Here is a 20,728-nt window from a genome sequence, read left to right as displayed (position 1 = left end):
ACATAGTAGGTAGCTGGCTGCACGGAAACAAACTTTGCCTGCTTCTGAATCTCTTCCTCATTATGGTACCACGATAGAACTAGGTAAAGTTAAACTCTTTTTTTTGAAAGGAGAAAGAGAAGTTGGGGGAAGGGTAGAGGGAGAGGGAGAGAGAGAATCTTAAGCAGGCTCCATGTCCAGGATGGAGCCCAATGCAGGGCTAGATCTCATGACCCTGAGAACATGACCTGAGCTGAAATCAAGAGTTGGACACTTAACCAACTGAGCCACCCAGGCACCCAAGTTAACTTCATTTTGTAAGCTTATCATTTTGGAGCAGGGATGATGTACGATAGTTTCTGGATAGCATATAACACAAGGTTAACAATTAATACATGTATGAGTTTCTTTTCCTAAACGCATCTTATAGGGCAATAGACTCAGTAAAGAAGGTTTTAATTTTACTATTTACATCTCAGTTAAATATAATGCTTAACATATCATTTANCTATTTACATCTCAGTTAAATATAATGCTTAACATATCATTTAAATATGAAAATAAATGGACATATTGTATAGCAAGTTAGCAGTAATTTTAAAGCCAATATGCCTCATTTCTATTGCTGTTGCTGTAAGCTTAAGCATCATAAAAATGTTATACCGTAATGTTACTTACCAGCACTAACTTTTAATTTTGCAGTGTTGCAGTGTCTTCTGTCGGAAGCAGTGGCTTTAAGTTTTCACTTAATCTTTTACCTGTAACAATTTGCAAAATAACAGCTAGGTATGGAAGTTTATTTTCTGAAACCTTTTTCCCCCCATAAAATTTGGCATTGACTTTTTATATGCTTAAGTTAAAAATCTGCACCAGAAGACAGAGGTCAAATACTTTTGTTGTTGTTATCGTTATAAGTAAACGTACTTCATCCTACATTCTCATGGAAAAGATGTCAGGGATATGAGTTCCCTGAATGTGTGTGTGTGTGTGTGTGTGTGTGTGTGTGTGTGTGTGTGGCAGTATGCAGGGATGTGAGTTCTAAAAGTTGTGAGAGCTTATATTTGGGGCACAAACACAAAATTTTCAAAAGCAGTTTTTTTCCAACCTGTTGTCCACACCAGTGCTTAGAAAAGTCTTTTAGAATTATTTTGTGAAAGCTGTATTTGTGCTTCTTTTAGTAGTATGTATCCATTTTTTAAATGTTCCAAACCAGGAGCATAAGTAAATCAACATTAAGAAATTCTGGAATGAAAGGGATTGACACAGAGGTATTAAGATCTTCTGCAGTAATCAAAAGGTAAAGATATCATTGTTTTGATATCTACCAAATCTCTGAAGGACCTGTTTGATGAACCATATACTTCTCTGTCCAGCTGTATAAAGAATTTTATTGCTTCACAAATATTAAGAATGCACTATTTTTTTTTATCATATGTTCTCCTGGGACTTGGCCTCTATAGCATTAGGAAACTTCTTCTCCTCCAAGCCAATAGATCTTTAAAAAGTTAATGATTGCATGTTCTCTGAGGAATTAGTAAAGAGTAATAACTTCTCTGAGGCACCATTATTTACAAAGTTTGCTTGTCTGGAATTTGGATTCCAAAAAGATTCTAGAATATGATTTGAGGAACAATAAAGCACAATGTGTCACCAAAAGTTTTGGTATGAAGTTCAGGAATAATTCTTTAAAAAAATTTTTTTAATTTAACTTTTAGGTAGTTAACATACAGTGTAATATTGGTTTCTGGTGTAGAATTCAGTGGTTCATCGCTTACATACAACACCCAGTGCTCATCACAAGTGCTCTCCTTACTGCCCATCACCCATTAAGTCCATTCCCAGCTCACCTCCTTCCATCAACCCTCAGTTTGTTCTCTCTCATTAAGAGTCTCCTACAGCTTTTTTTCCCTCTCTCCTTTTGTTCTTTTCCTGTTTGCATATGTTAATCTGTTTTCTTTCTTAAACGCAACTTATTAGTGAGATCATATGGTTTTTGTCCTTCTCTGATTTATTTCACTTAGCATAATACACATAATATACATTTAGCTCCATCCATGTCACTGCAAATGTCAAGATTTCACCCTTTTTGATGGCTGAGTAATATCACACACACACACACACACACACCACATCATCTTTATCTGTTCATCAGTTGATGGATATTTGGGCTCTCTCTATAGTTTGGCTGTTGTTGATAATGCTCCTATAAACATCGGGGTGTGTATCCCTTCAATTCTATATTTTTGTATCCTTTGGGTAAATACCTAGTATTTAGTGAAATTCCTGGCTTGTAGGGTAGTTCTATTTTTAACTTTTTGAGGAACTTCCATACTGTTCTCCAGAGGGCCTGCACCAATTTGCATTCCCACCAACAATACAAGAGGGTTCCCCTTTCTCTGCATCATCACCAACACTTCTAATATCTGTACCTATGTTGGAGGATACAGAAATAAAGTACAACAAGCCTAAATGAGGAAAATGTGGAGGTACAGAGCACTGTAGAGTATTGACAATAAAAATCTGTAGAAATTAGAAGTGATTCTAGAAGGTCAGCATGTCAGAATTCTTTAGATATGAAAGAAAGGAGCAAGAAGTGCCAGTATTTAAGTTAATTGACTTAAATACTAAAGAGGAACATGTAGCTTCCCAATTAATATGACACAAGTATTTGATTTCATTGATTAGTGTCCCATTTTTACCTTAATTTATGTAGTATGGCTAAAACACCTAAATGAGAATGAATGTTCATACCACATATTGTAAAATGATTGAGAACATCAAGAATCTGTGCGAACACGGGTCTGTTGACCACAGGCCACTTGAGGAATATCCAAAAACAAACTCCTTACATTGAAAGACTAAGGGGGAAAAATAGTATTTAGACCTTTATTACCTCTTAGTTATTTTACTTCAGGACTTAGGAACTCCTAAAACATAGCCTTGATCTTATTACTTGCTTGCTCAAAAAACATCAATGGTTTTATTATTCAGAAATTTCCAAGTTCTCCATAAATTGGTTTCAGATTACTGTTCTTGTTTAACTTTCCTTACTCCCTTTTATAGATATTGGACCACATTTCATTCTCTGGATAGCTTTCAATCTCCCATATTCATTTCTTTGTGGTCTCTTTGTCTTTTTAGAATCCTCATTACCAGGTTGGGTTAAGATGGTAGAGGAGTAGGGGACCCTTTTTTCAGCCGGTCCCCTGAGTCAAGTTGGATAGGTACCAGACCAGCCTGAACATCCATGGAATGAGCCTGAGATGCAGGAAGATACATCTGGNTTCCATACAAATTTAAGGACTATTTGTTCCAGTTCTTTGAAAAATGTCCTCGGTATTTTGATCGGGATAGCATTGAAAGTGTAGATTGCTCTGGGTAGTATGGACATTTTAACTATGTTAATTCTTCCAATCCATGAGCATGGAATATTTTTCCATCTTTTTATGTCTTCCTCAATATCTTTCAAAAGTGATCTATAGTTTCTAGGATATAGGTCCTTTACGTCTCTGGTTAAGTTAATTCCAAGGTAACGTATGGTTTTTGGTGTTATTGTAAATGGGATGGATTCCCTAATTTCTCTTTCTTCAGTCTCGTTATTCGTGTATAGAAATGCAACTGATTTCTGGGCATTGATTTTGTATCCTGCCACCTTACTGAATTGTTCTATAACTTCTAATAGTTTGGGAGTGGATTCCTTTGGGTTTTCCATATAGAGTATCATGTCATCTGCAAAGAGAGACAGTTTGACTTCTTCTTTGCCGATTTGGATACCTTTGATCCCTTTTTGTCTTCTGATTGCTGTTGCAAGGACTTCTAGTACTATGTTGAATAATAGTGGCGAGAGTGGGCATCCTTGTCGTGTTCCTGATCTTAAGGGAAAGGCTTCCAGCTTTTCCCCATTGAGAATAATGCTTGCAGTAGGCTTTTCATAGATGGCTTTTATGAGATTGAGAAATGTACCCTCTATTCCTACACTCTGAAGGGTTTTAATCAGGAAAGGATGCTGTATTTTGTCAAATGCTTTTTCTGCATCAATTGAGAGGATCATATGGTTCTTGAGTCTTTTCTTGTTGATATGATGTATCACATTGATTGATTTGCGAGTGTTGAACCATGCTTGCATCCCAGGTATGAATCCCACTTGGTCATGATGGATAATCCTTTTAATGTACTGTTGGATTCTATTAGCAAGGATCTTGTTGAGGATTTTGGCATCCATATTCATTAGAGAAATCGGTCTGTAATTCTCCTTTTTGAGGGGGTCTTTGCCTGGTTTGGGGATCAAGGTAATATTAGCCTCATAGAATGAGTTTGGTAGCTTTCCTTCTGTTTCTATTTTTTGAAATAGCTTTAGGAGAATAGGTATTATTTCTTCTTTGAATGTTTGGTAGAATTCCCCAGGAAAACCGTCTGGGCCTGGAGTTTTATTATTTGGAAGGTTGTTTATCACTGACTCAATTTCTTCATAGTTAATTGGCCTATTTAAGAAATCTATTTCTTCCTGTTTCAGTCTTGGTAGTTTATAGGTTTCCAGGAAGGCCTCCATCTCTTCCAGATTGTTTAGTTTTTTGGCATATAGCTGTTGATAAAAGTTTCTAATAATCCTTGCAATTTCAATGGTGCTGGTCGTGACCTCTCCCTTTTCAGTCATAATTTTAATAATCTCAGTCCTTTCTCTTTGTTTTTGGACAAGTTTTGCCAGTGGTCTATCAATTTTATGGATTCTCTCAAAGAACCAGCTTCTAGTCCTGTTGATCTGCTCTACTGTGGTTCTGGTTTCTAATTCATTGATTTCTGCTCTAATCTTGGTCAACTCCTTCCTTGTCAGTGGGTTAGGCCTGTCCCTCTGTTGCTGTTCCAGTTTCTTGAGGTGAGAATATAGAAACTGCATTTTAGATTTTTCTATTCTTTTGAGTGAGGCTTGGATGGCTATGTATTTCCCCCTTAGGACTGCCTTTGCAGTATCCCATAGGTTTTGGACCGTTGTGTATTCATTCTCGTTGGTCTCCATAAATTGTTTAATTTGTTTTTTGATTTCCTGGTTTATCGAGTCATTCTTGAGCAGGATGGTTCTTAGCCTCCAAGTGTTTGAGTTTCTTCCAGGTTTTTCCTTGTGGTTGAGTTCCAATTTCAGAGCGTTGTGGTCTGAGAATATGCAGGGGATAATTTCAATCTTTTGGTATTGGCTGAGACCTGTTTTGTGTCCCAGAGCATGATCTATTCTTGAGAATGTTCCATGGGCATTTGAATAGAATGAGTATTCTTTGGTTCTGGGGTGTAGTGTTCTATATATATCTATGAGGTCCAACTCGTCGAGTATGGCATTCAAAGCCTTTGATTCTTTGCTTAGTTTTTGCCAGGGTGTTCTGTCTATTTCTGATAGTGGGGTGTTGAGGTCCCCTACTATTACTGTGTTTTTATCTATATGTCTCTTTATTTCGGTTAAGAGTAGTCTTACATCCGGGATTTTCCAAGAGCAGTATTAAATTAGATGGTGAGTCCTAACCTAGTTTGCAAACATCATCATGACAAATCTTTATGAAGATTTAATTGAGATATTAATTTTTGCAATAAAAGAATGGAAGTAACTGTACTATATAACAAAAGGATTTGTGTGGATGGAAGGAGGGTCTGAATCCCTGGATAATAATTCTAAGCGATCATTATTGTGTAGAGGTGCATGTTTTTTTCTCCTAATCCCCTTTCTGGAAATTCCCTTTCTTATATCCTGCAGAAGTCAAGCTACTTGGAAGGACAGTCCTCCTTCTAGGAAAATATTGATCTCACCCCATGAAAATTTACAACCCATACATATTAGTTGAATGGAATATTAAAAGTTCCTAAAAAAATGATTAAAAAAGTTGATAATAATATAAGAACAACTTTGGTATATTAAATAAAGCATACGTATAAATGAAAATGTAAAGTGTATTGTATCACTGTAAGATGATTGATTTCTGGATGCTTTTCTTCCTTAAAATTTCTCCTTACTGGTATTTTAAAACTGTTGCAGCAACAAATAACAATGAACTGTCACTTATTTTTTGAATTGAAGTAATTTATTACAAAGTAGATCATTTCCCTCTCCATTTTTTAGAAGGAGATATTCTAAAACCCAGAGGAGATTATCTAAAACCCAAATAATTGACCAATTAGGCTTTTGGTGAACCTTTGCTTAGTAAAAATATTGACACTCAGAAAACTGTATTTCTGAATATTTTGATTGATGTTGTTAGAATTAGAATCTGCCCCTTGGGGTGCCTGGGTGGCACAGCAGTTAAGCATCTGCCTTCGGCTCAGGTCGTGATCCTGGCATTATGGGATCGAGCCCCACATCAGGCTCATCCGCTATGAGCCTGCTTCTTCCTCTCCCACTCCCCCTGCTTGTGTTCCCTCTCTCGCTGGCTGTCTCTATCTCTGTCAAATAAATAAATAAATAAAATCTTAAAAAAAAAGAATCTGCCCCTTAAGGAGCTTAGAAAGGGGTAATGTATAAGGAAAACAAACATATGTAGGCTAGCATGACATTATGACATTATGGTCCTTTAGAAATTTTGGATAATTGCTTTAAGGGTTTATTTAGCAGTGGTGACCAGATCACCAAAATGATATAGTCAAATAAGAAAAGAACCACAAACAGAAAGAAAATACATTTCTTTCTTTTATTTACAAACAACTAAACAAACAAAATGACGTAATTTAATTGATCCCAGAACCATTAACCTAAATTATCAAATAGAACACAGAAATTTTTACAACAGAAGAACCATATGAACTATCCAGAAAACACGCAGATGTGTCCATTCCCTAGTTCATGTACACTCTAAGTGCCAAAGTAGAACCCAGCACTTCCATTTATCTGTATAATCTGGCCACTCAATAAGTATCCCCATGGATGTTTAATTTCATAAGCTTATATAGTTAATATCACTAGACTTATATTTGAAGGTTTGAATAACTATATAATCCTGATTACTTTTTGTGACACTATACTGACCTGATAATGGAGGGATCATCTAGTATATCTTGGGTTGTGTTGAGACGCCCCAGAACTTTCCTCAGTGCTGCTTTTATCTCCTTATTCCAAAAGCTATAAATGAGGATGTTGAAGAGTGGAGTCACCATAGCATAGAACAAAGTTGCAAATTTCTGTACACCAGCAGAATGCCCGAGTCCTGGGCTCACATACATGACCATCAGAGAGCCATAGAATAGTGATACCACAGCCAAATGAGAAGCACAGGTTGAGAAGGCCTTATGTCTCCCAGTGGCTGAAGGCATATGCAACACAGCCAATAGGACAAGTGTATAGGACCCAAGGATAAAAAGGAAGTTACCGAAGATAACTAATGAGCTTAGAGTATAGCAAAGCTGTTGGGTTGTTGGAGCAGAGGCACATGCCAATGCAAATAGTGGCCCTGGATCACACACAATGTGGTCAATCATGTTTGGACCACAGAAGGGCATCTGAGAGATGAATACAATGGGGGTCAGGAACCATGGAAATCCACAAACACAGCAGATAATGACCAGTTTGGTACAGGAATGCCCAGTCATGATATTAGGGTAGTGCAAGGGATGGCAGATAGCAAGGTACCGATCAAAGGCCATGACGGCCAAGAGGAAACATTCAGATGTTCCCAAAGAGAAAAAGAAATAAAATGGGAGGAAACACCCAGTAAAGGAGATGGCCTTTTTATCTGAGAGGAAATGGACCAACATCTTGGGAACTGTAGAAGACATACCAGATCTCTAGAAAGGAGAAATTCCCCAGGAATATGTACATGGGGCTGTGGAGTCGCCATTCACACCACAGAGCGCAAACAATGGCACCATTCCCTGTTACAGTCAAAACATACGTTGTAGTGAAGAGTGAGAAGAGGAGGATCTGAGTCTTCCACTCACAAGAAAAACCTAGGAGTATGAATTTTCTTACAGAAGCAAAGCTGGAATATGGCTCAGAGACATTCATTGGGTCAGTAACCTGCAAGGTCAAGGGACATGTTATTAGCAGTTAGGACTAGTTTTAAATGTGCTCCTTTTTCAGAATGAAAAGAAGACAATGAACATGGGATCATTTTTCAAAAGAATCATCAGTTAGGAAGAGAATGTAGTCTACTTGTTCTTGGTTATGTTTTCTGAGTTTTGGACATAGTAGGTAGCTGGCTGCACGGAAACAAACTTTGCCTGCTTCTGAATCTCTTCCTCATTATGGTACCATGATAGAACTAGGTAAAGTTAAACTCTTTTTTTGGAGAGCGAGAAAGAGAAGTTGGGGGGAGGGGCAAAGGGAGAGGGAGAGAATCTTAAGCAGGCTCCATGCCCAGGATGGAGCCCAATGTAGGGCTAGATCTCACAACCCTGAGACCATGACCTGAGCTGAAATCAAGAGTTGGACACTTAACCAACTGAGCCACCCAGCACCCAAGTTAACTTCATTTTGTAAAGCTTATTATTTTGGAGCAGGGATGATGTACGATAGTTTCTGGATAGCATATAACACAAAGTTAACAATTAATACATGTACTAGTTTCTTTTCCTAAACCCATTTTATAGGGCAATAGACTCAGTAAAGAAGGTTTTAATTTTAATATTTATATCTCAGTTAAATATAATGCTTAATGTATCATTTAAATATTAAAAATAAATGGACATATTTTATAGCAAGTTAGCAGTAATTTTAAAGCCAATATGCCTCATTTCTATTGCTGTTGCTGTTAGCTTAAGCATCATAAAAATGTTATACCATAATGTTATTTACCAGCACTGACTTTTAATATTGCAGTGTTGCAGTGTCTTCTGTTGGAAGCAGTGGCTTTAAGTTTTCACTTAATCTTTTACCTGTAACAATTTGCAAAATAACAGCTAGGTATGGAAGTTTATTTTCTGAAACCTTTTTCCCCCCATAAAATTTGGCATTGACTTTTTATATGCTTAAGTAAAAATCTGACCAGAAGACAGCAGTCAAATACTTTTGTTGTTGTTATCGTTATAAATAAACATACTTCATCCTACATTCTTATGAAAAAGATGTCAGGGATATGAGTTCCCTGAATTTGTGTGTGTGTGTGTGTGTGTGTGTGTGTGTGTGTGTGTGTTTGGCAGTATGCAGGGATGTGAGTTCTGAAAGTTGTGAGAGCTTACATTTGGAGCACAAACACAAAATTTTCAAAAGCATTTTTTTTCCAACCTGTTGTCCACACCAGTGCTTAAAAAAGTCTTTTAGAATTATTTTGTGGAAGCTGTATTTGTGCTTCTTTTAGTAGTATGTATCCATTTTTTAAATGTTCTAAACCAGGAGCATAAATAAATCAACATTAAGAAATTCTGGAGTGAAAGGGATTGACACAGAGGTATTAAGATCTTCTGCAGTAATCAAAAGGTTAAGATATCATTGTTTTGATATCTACCAAATCTCTGAAGGACCTGTTTGATGAACCATATACTTCCCTGTCCAGCTGAATAAAGAATTTTATTGCTTCACAAATATTAAGAATGCACTTTTTTTTAATCATATGTTCTCCTGCGACTTGGTCTCTATAGCATTAGGAAAATTCTTCTTCTCCAAGCCAATAGATCTTTAAAAGTTAATGATTGCATGTTCTCTGAGGAATTAGTAAAGAGTAATAAATTCTCTGAGGCACCATTATTTACAAAGTTTGCTTGTCTGGAATATGGATTCCAAAAAGATTCCAGAAGATACGATTTGAGGAACAATAAAGCAAAATGTGTCACCAGAAGTTTTGGTATGAAGTTCAGGAATAATTCTTTGAAAAAAAATTTTTTAATTTAACTTTTAGGTAGTTAACATACAGTGCAATATTGGTTTCTGGTGTAGAATTCAGTAGTTCATCGCTTACATACAACACCAAGTGCTCACCGCAAGTGCCCTCCTTACCGCCCATCCCCATATAGTCCATTCCCAGCTCACCTCCTTCCATCAACCCTCAGTTTGTTCTCTCTCATTAAGAGTCTCCTACAGCTTTTTTCCCTCTCTCCTTTTGTTCTTTCCCCTTCCCATATGTTAATCTGTGTCCTTTCTTAAATGCAACATATTAGTGAGATCATATAGTGTTTGTCCTTCTCTGATTTTTTTCACTTAGCATAATACACATAATATGACACAATTATTTGATTTCATTGATTAGTGTCCCATTTTTACCTAAATTTATGTAGTATGGCTAAAACACCTAAATGAGAATGAATGTTCATACCACATAGTGTAAAATGATTGAGAACATCAAGAATCTGTGCGAACATGGGTCTGTGGACCACAGACCACTTGAGGAATATCCAAAAACAAACTCCTTACATTGAAAGACTAAGGGGGAAAAATAGTATTTAGACCTTTATTACCTCTTAGTTATTTTACTTCAGGACTTAGGAACTCCTAAAACATAGCCTTGATCTTATTATTTGCTTGCTCAAAAAACATCAATGGTTTTATTATTAAGAAATTTCCAAGTTCTCCATAAATTGGTTTCAAATTACTGTTCTTGTTTAACTTTCCTTACTCACATTTATAGATATTGGACTACATTTCATTCTCTGGATAGCTTTCAATCTCCCATATTCATTTCTTTGTGGTCTCTTTGTCTTTTTAGAATCCACATTACTGGGTTGGGTTAAGATGGGGGAGGAGTAGGGGACCCCTTTTTCAGCTGGTCCCCTGAGTCAAGATGGATAGGTACCAGCCCAGCCTGAACATCCACAGAATCAGCCTGAGATGCAGGAAGATACATCTGGATCTCTACAAATGAACATCTCCAGCGCTGAGGATTGAGGTACAAAGCGGGGAGGTGTGAAAGCACGCAAAGATATCGGAAGATAAATGGAAGGGGGAGGGAGCTGCCGTGTTCCGGCACCTGGAAGCAGTAGCCACCTGCACAGGGGAGTGGGTGGACTTGCAGACAGCACCTGTGAGAGAGCAGACTGAGACCTTGAACCAGGGAGCCCATGCCACCAGACATCTCACAGAGCTCTGGAGTGCTCACTGGAACCAGACTGAGACAGGGAGCTCAGGGAGCATGCGGGGGCAACTGGCAGCTGGTGGCTGGTGGCTGGCATTGTTAGAAACACAAAGGAGAGAGACGCGACAGCCTTGGAAGTGAGGGCTGGGATGCTGGGTGTGGGGCGCACATGCCGGGATGCTGCAGAGTTGAGCAGCACCAACAGAAACAGAGTTAAAGTGGCCAGAACATCAGTGGAGAGAGGTCCATGATCCCTCTGTTCTGAGACAAAAGCTGAGATTCGGCCATTGCTTCTGACTCTCAGAAAAGGCACAGCAAACCACCAGTAAAAGCCACCAGAGAACAAAAGCCTGGAAACATTGGCTCACAGGGTGCCCATCTGCATCCCCCCTCACAGGGGACATGGAGACTCTACCCAAAGAGGGTAGCCTGAGTATCAGCATGGCAGGCCTCTCCACAGAAGGAAGGCTGAAAAATCAAGAAGGCCACATCCCAAAGATCCCTAAAAAACAAGGGTGCACGGCCTGGGTCCTGGTCAATAATTTGGGCTCTGGACAACCCTGCAACCTCTCCTCATCAGAATGACAAAAAGGAGAAATCCCCCCCAGCAAAGAAAAGACAATGAGTCTGTGGCCTCTGCCATGGAACTAATGGATATGGATATAACCAAATGATCAGAAATGGAATTCAGAGTAACAATAGTCAAGATGATGTGTAGACTTGAAAAAAGTGTTAACGAAAATGTTAATGAGAATATAGAATCTCTAAGGGTGGAAATGAGAGTGAATCTGGCAGAAATTAAAAATTCTATGAGACAAATGCAGTCAAAACTACAGGCTCTGAAGGCTAGGGTGAATGAGGTAGAAGAACGTATCAGCGAATTGGAGGATGGGTTAGTAGAAGAGAAAGCTAAAATAGAATCTGGACTCAAAAAAATCCATTCTCACGAATGCAGGTTACTGGAGATTACTGACTCAATGAAACGATCCAAAGTCAGAATCATCAGCATTCCCGAGGGGGTGGAAAAAAACAGAGGTCTAGAAGAGATATTTGAACAAATTGTAGTTGAAAACTTCCCTAATCTAGCAAAGGAAACAAGCATTCCTGTCCAAGAGGCAGAGAGGACCCCTCCCAAGTTCAATCACGAAAAACCTACGCCACATCACATCATAGTGCAATTCGCAAATATTAGATCCAAGGATACATTATTGAAAGTGGCCAGGGCAAAGAAATTTCTCATGTACCAAGGCAAAGGTATCAGAATTACGTCAGACCTGTCTACACAGACCTGGAATGAGAGAAAGGGTTGGGGGGGCATTTTTAAAGCTCTTTCAGAGAAAAACATGCAGCCAAGGATCCTTTATCCAGCAAGGTTGTCATTCAGAATTGATGGAGACATAAGGACCTTCCAGAATCGCCAGTCATCCACCAATTTCATAACCACGAAACCAGCCCTACAGGAGATATTAAGGGGGTTCTATAAGGGTAAAAAGACCCCAAGAGTGATACAGAACAGAAAACCACAACCGATACAAGCAAAGACTTTACAGGCAACATGGCATAATTAAAATCATATCTCTCAATATTCAGTCTCAATGTAAATGGCCTAAATGCTCCCATAAAATGCCACAGAGTTGCAGATTGGATAAAAAGACATGACACATCCATTTGCTGTCTACAAGAGACTCATTTTGAACCTAAAGATACATCCAGACTGAAAGGGATGGAATACCATCTTTCACACCAATGGACCTCAAAAGAAAGCTGGGTAGCAATTCTCATATCAGACAGATTGGATTTTAAACTAAAGACGAGTTAGAGACACAGATGGGCACTATACTATTCTTAAAGGATGTACCCAACAAGTGGATATGACAATTATAAATATATATGCCCCCAACAGGGGAGCAGCAAGATACACAAGCCAACTCTTAATCAGAATAAAGAGCCATATAGATAAAAATATGTTAATAGTAGGGGACCTCAACACTCCACTATCAGAAATAGACAGTTCACCTAAGCAAGAAATCAAGAAACAAGAGCTTTGAATGCCATACTCGACGAGTTGGACCTCATAGATATATATAGAACACTACACCCCAGAACCAAAGAATACTCATTCTATTCTAATGCCTATGGAACATTCTCAAGAATAGACCATGTTCAGGGTCACAAAACAGGTCTCAACCGATACCAAAAGACTGAATTATTCCCTGCATATTCTCAGACCACAACGCTTTGAAATTGGAACTCAATCACAACGAAAAATTTGGAAGAAACTCAAACACTTGGAGACTAAGAACCATCCTGCTCAGGAATAATTCGATAAACCAGGAAATCAAAAATCAATTTAAACAATTTATGGAGACCAACGAGAATGAAAACACAATGGTCCAAAACCTATGGGACACTACAAAGGCAGTCCTAAGGTGAAAATACATAGCCATCCAAGCCTCACTCAGAAGAATAGACACAACTAGAGGGGAAGATGGCGGAGGAGTAGGGGACCCCCTTTTCTGCCGGTCCCCTGAGTTGAGCTGGATAGGTACCAGACCAGCAGGAACATCCATGGAATCAGCCTGAGACGCAAGAAGATACATCTGGATCTCTACAAATGAACATCTCCAGCGCTGAGTATTGAGGTACAAAGCAGGGAACCATGAAACTGTGCACAGATATTGGAAGCAAATGGAAGAGGGAGGGAGCTGCCATGTCTGGGCCCCGGGAAGTGGTAGCCACCTGCACGGGGGAGCGGGTGGAACATGGACCGCACCCTTGAGACAGCAGACTGAGACTGTGAGCCGGGGGCACATGCTACCAAGCATCTCACGGAATCTGGAACTCCGGTGTGCTCACTGGATCCAGACTGAGACCGGGAGCTCCAGGAGCATGCACGGAGCAGCTGGCAGCTGGTGGCTGGTGGGCCACCTGCACGGGGGAGCAGGCGGACTTGCGGACGTCACCCGTGAGACACCAGACTGAGATCAGGAGCTCCGGGAGGGGCGCGCGGGGTGGCTGGCGAATGGCGGCTGGTGGGGTTAGAAACACAAAAGACAGAGACATGCCAGGCTTAGAAGTGAGGTCTGGGACGCCGGGTGTGGGGCGCACAGCCCGGGATGTTGCAGGGTTGAGCAGCAGCAACAGAAACAGAGTTAAAGTGGCCAGAACATCAGTGGAGAACGATCCGCGATCCCTCTGTTCTGAGACAGAGGCTGAATTTCAGCCGCGCTCTGACTCTCAGAAGAGGCACAGCAAACCACCAGGGAAAGCTGCCAGAGAACAAAAGCCCAGAAATACCCCCTCACAGGGTGCCCATCCCCATCCCCCTCACAGGGGACACAGAGACTCTACCCAAACAGGGTTTCCTGAGTACCAGCATGGCAGGACCCTCCCTCAGCAGGCAGGCTGAAAAATCAATAAGCCCACAACCCGGGGCGCCTGAGTGGCGCTGTCATTAAGCACCTGTCTTCGGATTAGGGCGTGATCACAGCGTTCCGGAAAGGAGCCCCTCATTGGGCTCCTCTGCTGGGAGCCTGCTATTTCCTCTCTTATTCACCTACTTGGGTTCCCTTTCTTGCTGACTGTCTGTCTCTCTCTCTCAAATAAATAAAATCTTTAAAGAACAGCCCACATCCCTAAGATCTCTATAAAACAAGGGCACATGGACTGGATCCCATTCAATAATTTGGCTCCAGACCACCGCGCAATCTCTCCTCATCAGAATGACGAGAAGGAGAAGCCCACCCCAGCAAAGAAAAGATAATGGGTCTGTGGCCTTTGCCACAGAATTAAAACGTATGGATGTATCCCAATTATCAGAAATGGAATTCAGAGCAACAATCGTCAAGATGATGTGTAGACTTGAAAAAAATATTAACGAAAATGTTACTGAGAATATAGAATCNCTGAGAATATAGAATCCCTAAGGGCAGAAATGAGAGTGAATCTGACAGAAATTAAAAATTCTATGAGCCAAATGCAGTCAAAACTAGAGGATCTGATAGCCAGGGTCACCGAGGCAGAGGAACGCATTAGTGAATTGGAGGATGGGTTAGTAGAGGAAAAAATGAAAATAGAAGCTGGTCTTAAAAAAATCCATGCCCACGAATGTAGATTATGGGAGATTACTGACTCTATGAAACGTTCCAATGTCAGAATCATCGGCATCCCAGAGGTGGTGGAGAAAAACAGAGGTCTAGAAGAGATATTTGAACAAATTGTAGCTGAAAACTTCCCTAATCTAGCAAGGGAAACAAGCATTCATGTCCAAGAGGCAGAGAGGACCCCATCCAAGCTCAACCAGGACAAACCTACGCCACGGCATGTCATAGTGCAAATCGCAAATATTAGATCCAAGGATACAGTATTGAAAGCGGCCAGGGCAAAGAAATTTCTCATGTACCAAAGCAAAGGTATCAGAATTACGTCAGACCTGTCTACACAGACCTGGAATGAGAGAAAGGATTGGGGGGGGTGCATTTTTAAAGCTCTTGCAGAGAAAAACATGCAGTCAAGGATCCTTTATCCAGAAAGGCTGTCATTCAGAATTGATGGAGAAATAAAGATATTCCAGAATCGCCAGGCAATAACCAATTTCATAACCACGAAACCAGCCCTAGAGGAAATACTAAGGGGGGTTCTATAAAGGAAAAAAGCCCCAAGAGTGATACAGAGCAGAAAGTCACAACTGATACAAAGACTTTACTGGCAACATGGCATCTTTAAAATTCTATCTCTCAGTTCTCAGCGCCAATGTTAATGGTTNGGCTTAAACTCTCCCATAAAACGCCACAGGGTTGCAGATTGGATAAAAAGACATGACCCATCCATTTGCTGTCTACAAGAGACTCATTTTGAACCCAAAGATGCATTCAGACTTAGAGTAAGGGGATGGAGTACCATCTTCCACGCAAATGGACCTCAAAAGAAAGCTGGAGTAGCAATTCTCATATCAGATAGACTGGATTTTAAACTAGAGGCCATAGAGAGAGATACAGAAGGGCACTATATTATTCTTAAAGGAAATATTCAACAAGGGGATATGACAATTATTAATATATATGCCCCCAACAGGGGAGCAGCAAGATACATAAGCCAACCCTTAACCAGAATAAACAGACATATGGACAAAAATACATTAATAGTAGGGGACCTCAACACCCCACTATCAGAAATAGACAGAATGCCCTGCCAAATCTAAGCAAAGAATCAAAGGCCTTGAATGCCATACTTGATGAGTTTGACCTCATAGTNCAGAAATAGACAGAACACCCTGGCAAAAACTAAGCAAAGAATCAAAGGCTTTGAATGCCATACTCGACGAGTTGGACCTCATAGATATATATAGAACACTACACCCCAGAACCAAAGAATACTCATTCTATTCAAATGCCCATGGAACATTCTCAAGAATAGATCATGCTCTGGGACACAAAACAGGTCTCAGCCAATACCAAAAGATTGAAATTATCCCATGCATATTCTCAGACCACAATGCTCTGAAATTGGAACTCAACCACGTGGAAAAATNTCAGACCACAACGCTCTGAAATTGGAACTCAACCACAAGGAAAAACCTGGAAGAAACTCAAACACTTGGAGGCTAAGAACCATCCTGCTCAAGAATGACTCGATAAACCAGGAAATCAAAAAACAAATTAAACAATTTATGGAGACCAACGAGAATGAATACACAACGGTCCAAAACCTATGGGATACTGCAAAGGCAGTCCTAAGGGGGAAATACATAGCCATCCAAGCCTCACTCAAAAGAATAGAAAAATCTAAAATGCAGTTTTTATATTCTCACCTCATGAAGCTGCAACAGCAACAGGGGGACAGGCCTAATCCACTCACGTGGAAGCAGTTGACAAAAACTAGAGCAGAAATCAATGAATTAANAGGAGTTGACCAAGATTAGAGCAGAAATCAATGAATTAGAGACCAGAAGTACAGTAGAGCAAATCAACAGGACTAGAAGCTGGTTCTTTGAGAGAATCCATCAAATTGACAGACCATTGGCAAGACTTATCCAAAGAAAAGAGAAAGGACCTAAATTAATAAAATTATGAATGAAAAAGGAGAGGTCACGACCTACACCATCAAAATTGGAAGGATTATTAGAAATTTTATCAACAGCTTTTTACCAATAAACTAAGCAATCCGGAAGAGATGGAGGCATTCCTGGAAACCTATAAACTACCAAGAATGAAACAGGAAGAAATAGATTTATTAAACAGGCCAATTAATTATATAGAAATTGAGTCAGTGATAAACAACCTTCCAAATAATAAAACTCCAGGCCCAGACGGTTTTCCTGGGGAATTCTACCAAACATTCAAAGAAGAAATAATACCTATTCTCCTAAAGCTATTTCAAAAAATAGAAACAGAAGGAAAGCTACCAAACTCATTCTATGAGGCTAATATTACCTTGATCCCCAAACCAGGCAAAGACCCCCTCAAAAAGGAGAATTACAGACCGATTTCTCTAATGAATATGGATGCCAAAATCCTCAACAAGATCCTTGCTAATAGAATCCAACAGTACATTAAAAGGATTATCCATCATGACCAAGTGGGATTCATACATGGGATGCAAGCGTGGTTCAACATTTGCGTCAATCAGTGTGATACATCATATCAACAAGAAAAGACTCAGGAAACATGATCCTCTCAATTGATGCAGAAAATGCATTTGACAAAATACAGCATCCTTTCCTGATTAAAACCCTTCAGAGTGTAGGAATAGAGGGTACATTTCTCAATCTCATAAAAGCCATCTATGAAAAGCCTACTGCAAGCATTATTCTCAATGGGGAAAAGTGGAAGCCTTTTCCCTTAAGATCAGGAACACGACAAGGATGCCCACTCTCGCCACTATTATTCAACATAGTTCTAGATGTCCTTGCAACAGCAGNCGACAAGGATGCCCACTCTCGCCACTATTATTCAACATAGTACTAGAAGTCCTTGCAACAGCAATCAGAAGACAAAAAGGGATCAAAGGTATCCAAATCGGCAAAGAAGAAGTCAAACTGTCTCTCTTTGCAGATGACATGATACTCTTATGGAAAACCCAAAAGAATCCACTCCCAAACTATTAGAAGTTATAGAGCAATTTAGTAACGGTGGCAGGATACAAAATCAATGCCCAGAAATCAGTTGCATTTCTATACACGAATAACGAGACTGAAGAAAGAGAAATTAGGGAATCCATCCCATTTACAATAACACCAAAAACCATGCGTTACCTTGGAATTAACTTAACCAGAGACATAAAGGACCTATATTCTAGAAACTATAAATCACTCTTGAAAGACATTGAGGAAGATATAAAAAGCTGGAAAAATATTCCATGCTCATGGATTGGAAGAAATAAAATACTTAAAATGTCCCTGCTACCCAGAGCAATCTACTCTTTCAATGCTATCCCGATCAAAATACCGAGGACATTTTTCAAAGAACTGGAACAAATAGTCCTTAAATTTGTATGGAACCAGAAAAGGCCCCGAATCTCCAAGGAACTGTTGAAAAGGAAAAACAAAGCTGGGGGCATCACAATGCCGGATTTCGAGCTGTACTACAAAGCTGTGATCACAAAGACAGCATGGTACTGGCACAAAAACAGACACATCGACCAATGGAACAGAATAGAGAACCCAGAAATGGACCCTCNAAAAAGATGGAAAAATATTCCATGCTCATGGATTGGAAGAATTAACATAGTTAAAATGTCCATGCTACCCAGAGCAATCTACACTTTCAATGCTATCCCGATCAAAATACCGAGGATATTTTTCAAAGAACTGGAACAAATAGTCCTTAAATTTGTATGGGAATAGAAAAGTCCCCGAATCTGCAAGGAACTGTTGAAAAGGGAAAAAAAAGCTGGGGGCATCACAATGCCGGATTTCGAGCTGTACTACAAAGCTGTGATCACAAAGACAGCATGGTACTGGCACAAAAACAGACACATCGACCAATGGAACAGAATAGAGAACCCAGAAATGGACCCTCGGCTCTTTGGGCAACTAATCTTTGATAAAGCAGGAAAAAACATCCGGTGGAAAAAAGACAGTCTCTTCAATAAATGGTGCTGGGAAAATTGGACAGCTACATGCAAAAGAATGAAACTTGACCACTCTCTCACACCATACACAAAAATAAACTCCAAATGGATGAAAGACCTCAATGTGAGACAGGAATCCATCAAAATTCTAGAGGAGAACATAGGCAACAACTTCTATGACATCGGCCAGAGCAACCTTTTTCACGACACATCTCCAAAGGCAAGAGAAACAAAAGATAGAATGAACTTGTGGGACTTCATCAAGATAAAAATCTTCTGCACAGGCAAGGAAACAGTCAAAAAACTAAGAGACAGCCCATGGAATGGGAGAATATATTTGCAAAGGACTCTAAGACAAAGGATTGGTATCCAAGATATACAAAGAATTCTCAAACTCAATACACGTGAAACAAATAAACAAACCCNCGAGAAACAAATAAACAAATCATAAAATGGGCAGAAGATATGAACAGACACTTTTCCAATGAAGACATACAAATGGCTAACAGACACATGAAAAAATGTTCAAAATCATTAGCCATCAGGGAAATTCAAATCAAAACCACACTGAGATACCACCTTACACCAGTTAGAATGGCAAAAATTGACAAGGCAAAAAAGAAAAATTGCTGGAGAGGATGTGGAGAAAGGGTGTCCCTTCTACATTTTTGGCGGGAATGCAAGTTGGTACAGCCACTCTGGTAAACAGTGTGGAGGTCCCTTAAAAAGTTGAAAATTGAGCTACCCTATGACCCAGCCATTTCACTACTGGGTGTTTACCCCAAATATACACACGTAGTAAAGAGAAGGGCCATATGCACCCCAATGTTCATAGCTGCATTGTCCACAATAGCCAAATCATGGAAGGAGCCGAGATGCCCTTCAACAGATGACTGGATTAAGAAGCTGTGGTCCATATATACAATGGAATATTACTCAGCTATCAGAAAGAACGAATTCTCAACATTTGCTGCAACATGGACGGCACTGGAGGAGATAATGCTAAGTGAAATAAGTCAAGCAGAGAAAGACAATTATCATATGATTTCTCTCATCTATGGAACATAGGAACTAGGGTGATCGGTTGGGGAAGAAAGGGATAAAGAAAGGGGGGTAATCAGAAGGTGGAATGAAACATGAGAGACTATGGATGGTGAGAAACAAACTGAAGACTTCAGAAGGGAGGGGGTGGGGGAATGGGATCGACTGTTGATGGGTCGTAAGGAGGGCACGTATTTCATGGTGCATGGGGTGTTATACGCAACTAATGAAGCATCAAACTTTACATCGGAATCTGGGGATGTACTGTATGGTGACATAATATAATAAAAAAATCATTAAAAAACCCAAAAAAACAAAAAACAAACCAAGAAAAAAAAGGAATAGACAAATCTAAAATGCAGTTTTTATATTCTCACCTCAAGAAGCTGGAACAGCAACAGAGTTACAGGCCTAATCCACGCTCAGGGAAGCAGATGACCAAGATTAGAGCAGAAATCAATGAATTAGAAATAAGAACTACAGTAGAGCAGATCAACAGAAGTTTGTTCTTTGAGAGAAATTAATATCATTGACAGACCTCTGGAAAGACTTACCCAAAAGAATAGAGAAATGACCCAAATTAATAAAATTATGTATGTAAAAGGAGAGGTCACAACCAACACCAATGAAATTGGAAGGATTATTAGAAACTTTTATCAACAGCT

The 20,728-nt window shown here is 39.6% G+C and overlaps 1 protein-coding gene and 1 pseudogene across 1 annotated transcript; one reads left to right on the top strand and one right to left on the bottom strand.

The window, feature by feature from the left end:
* Positions 1–6,969: 6,969 nt before the first annotated feature.
* Positions 6,970–7,954, bottom strand: LOC100468800 (olfactory receptor 11H12-like). The gene is given in 2 exon segments (XM_011218333.3): positions 6,970–7,720; positions 7,722–7,954. Coding segments are annotated over 2 exon segments (984 nt in total).
* An 11,745-nt stretch (positions 7,955–19,699) lies between these two features.
* The window catches only part of LOC117797276, a 5,793-nt pseudogene continuing 4,764 nt past the window's right edge, over positions 19,700–20,728 (top strand).

The sequence above is a fragment of the Ailuropoda melanoleuca genome, chromosome 20 (assembly GCF_002007445.2).
Source record: "Ailuropoda melanoleuca isolate Jingjing chromosome 20, ASM200744v2, whole genome shotgun sequence".
In the NCBI taxonomy this organism is placed as follows: domain Eukaryota; kingdom Metazoa; phylum Chordata; class Mammalia; order Carnivora; family Ursidae; genus Ailuropoda; species Ailuropoda melanoleuca.
This window is presented reverse-complemented; position numbering and strand designations above follow the sequence as displayed.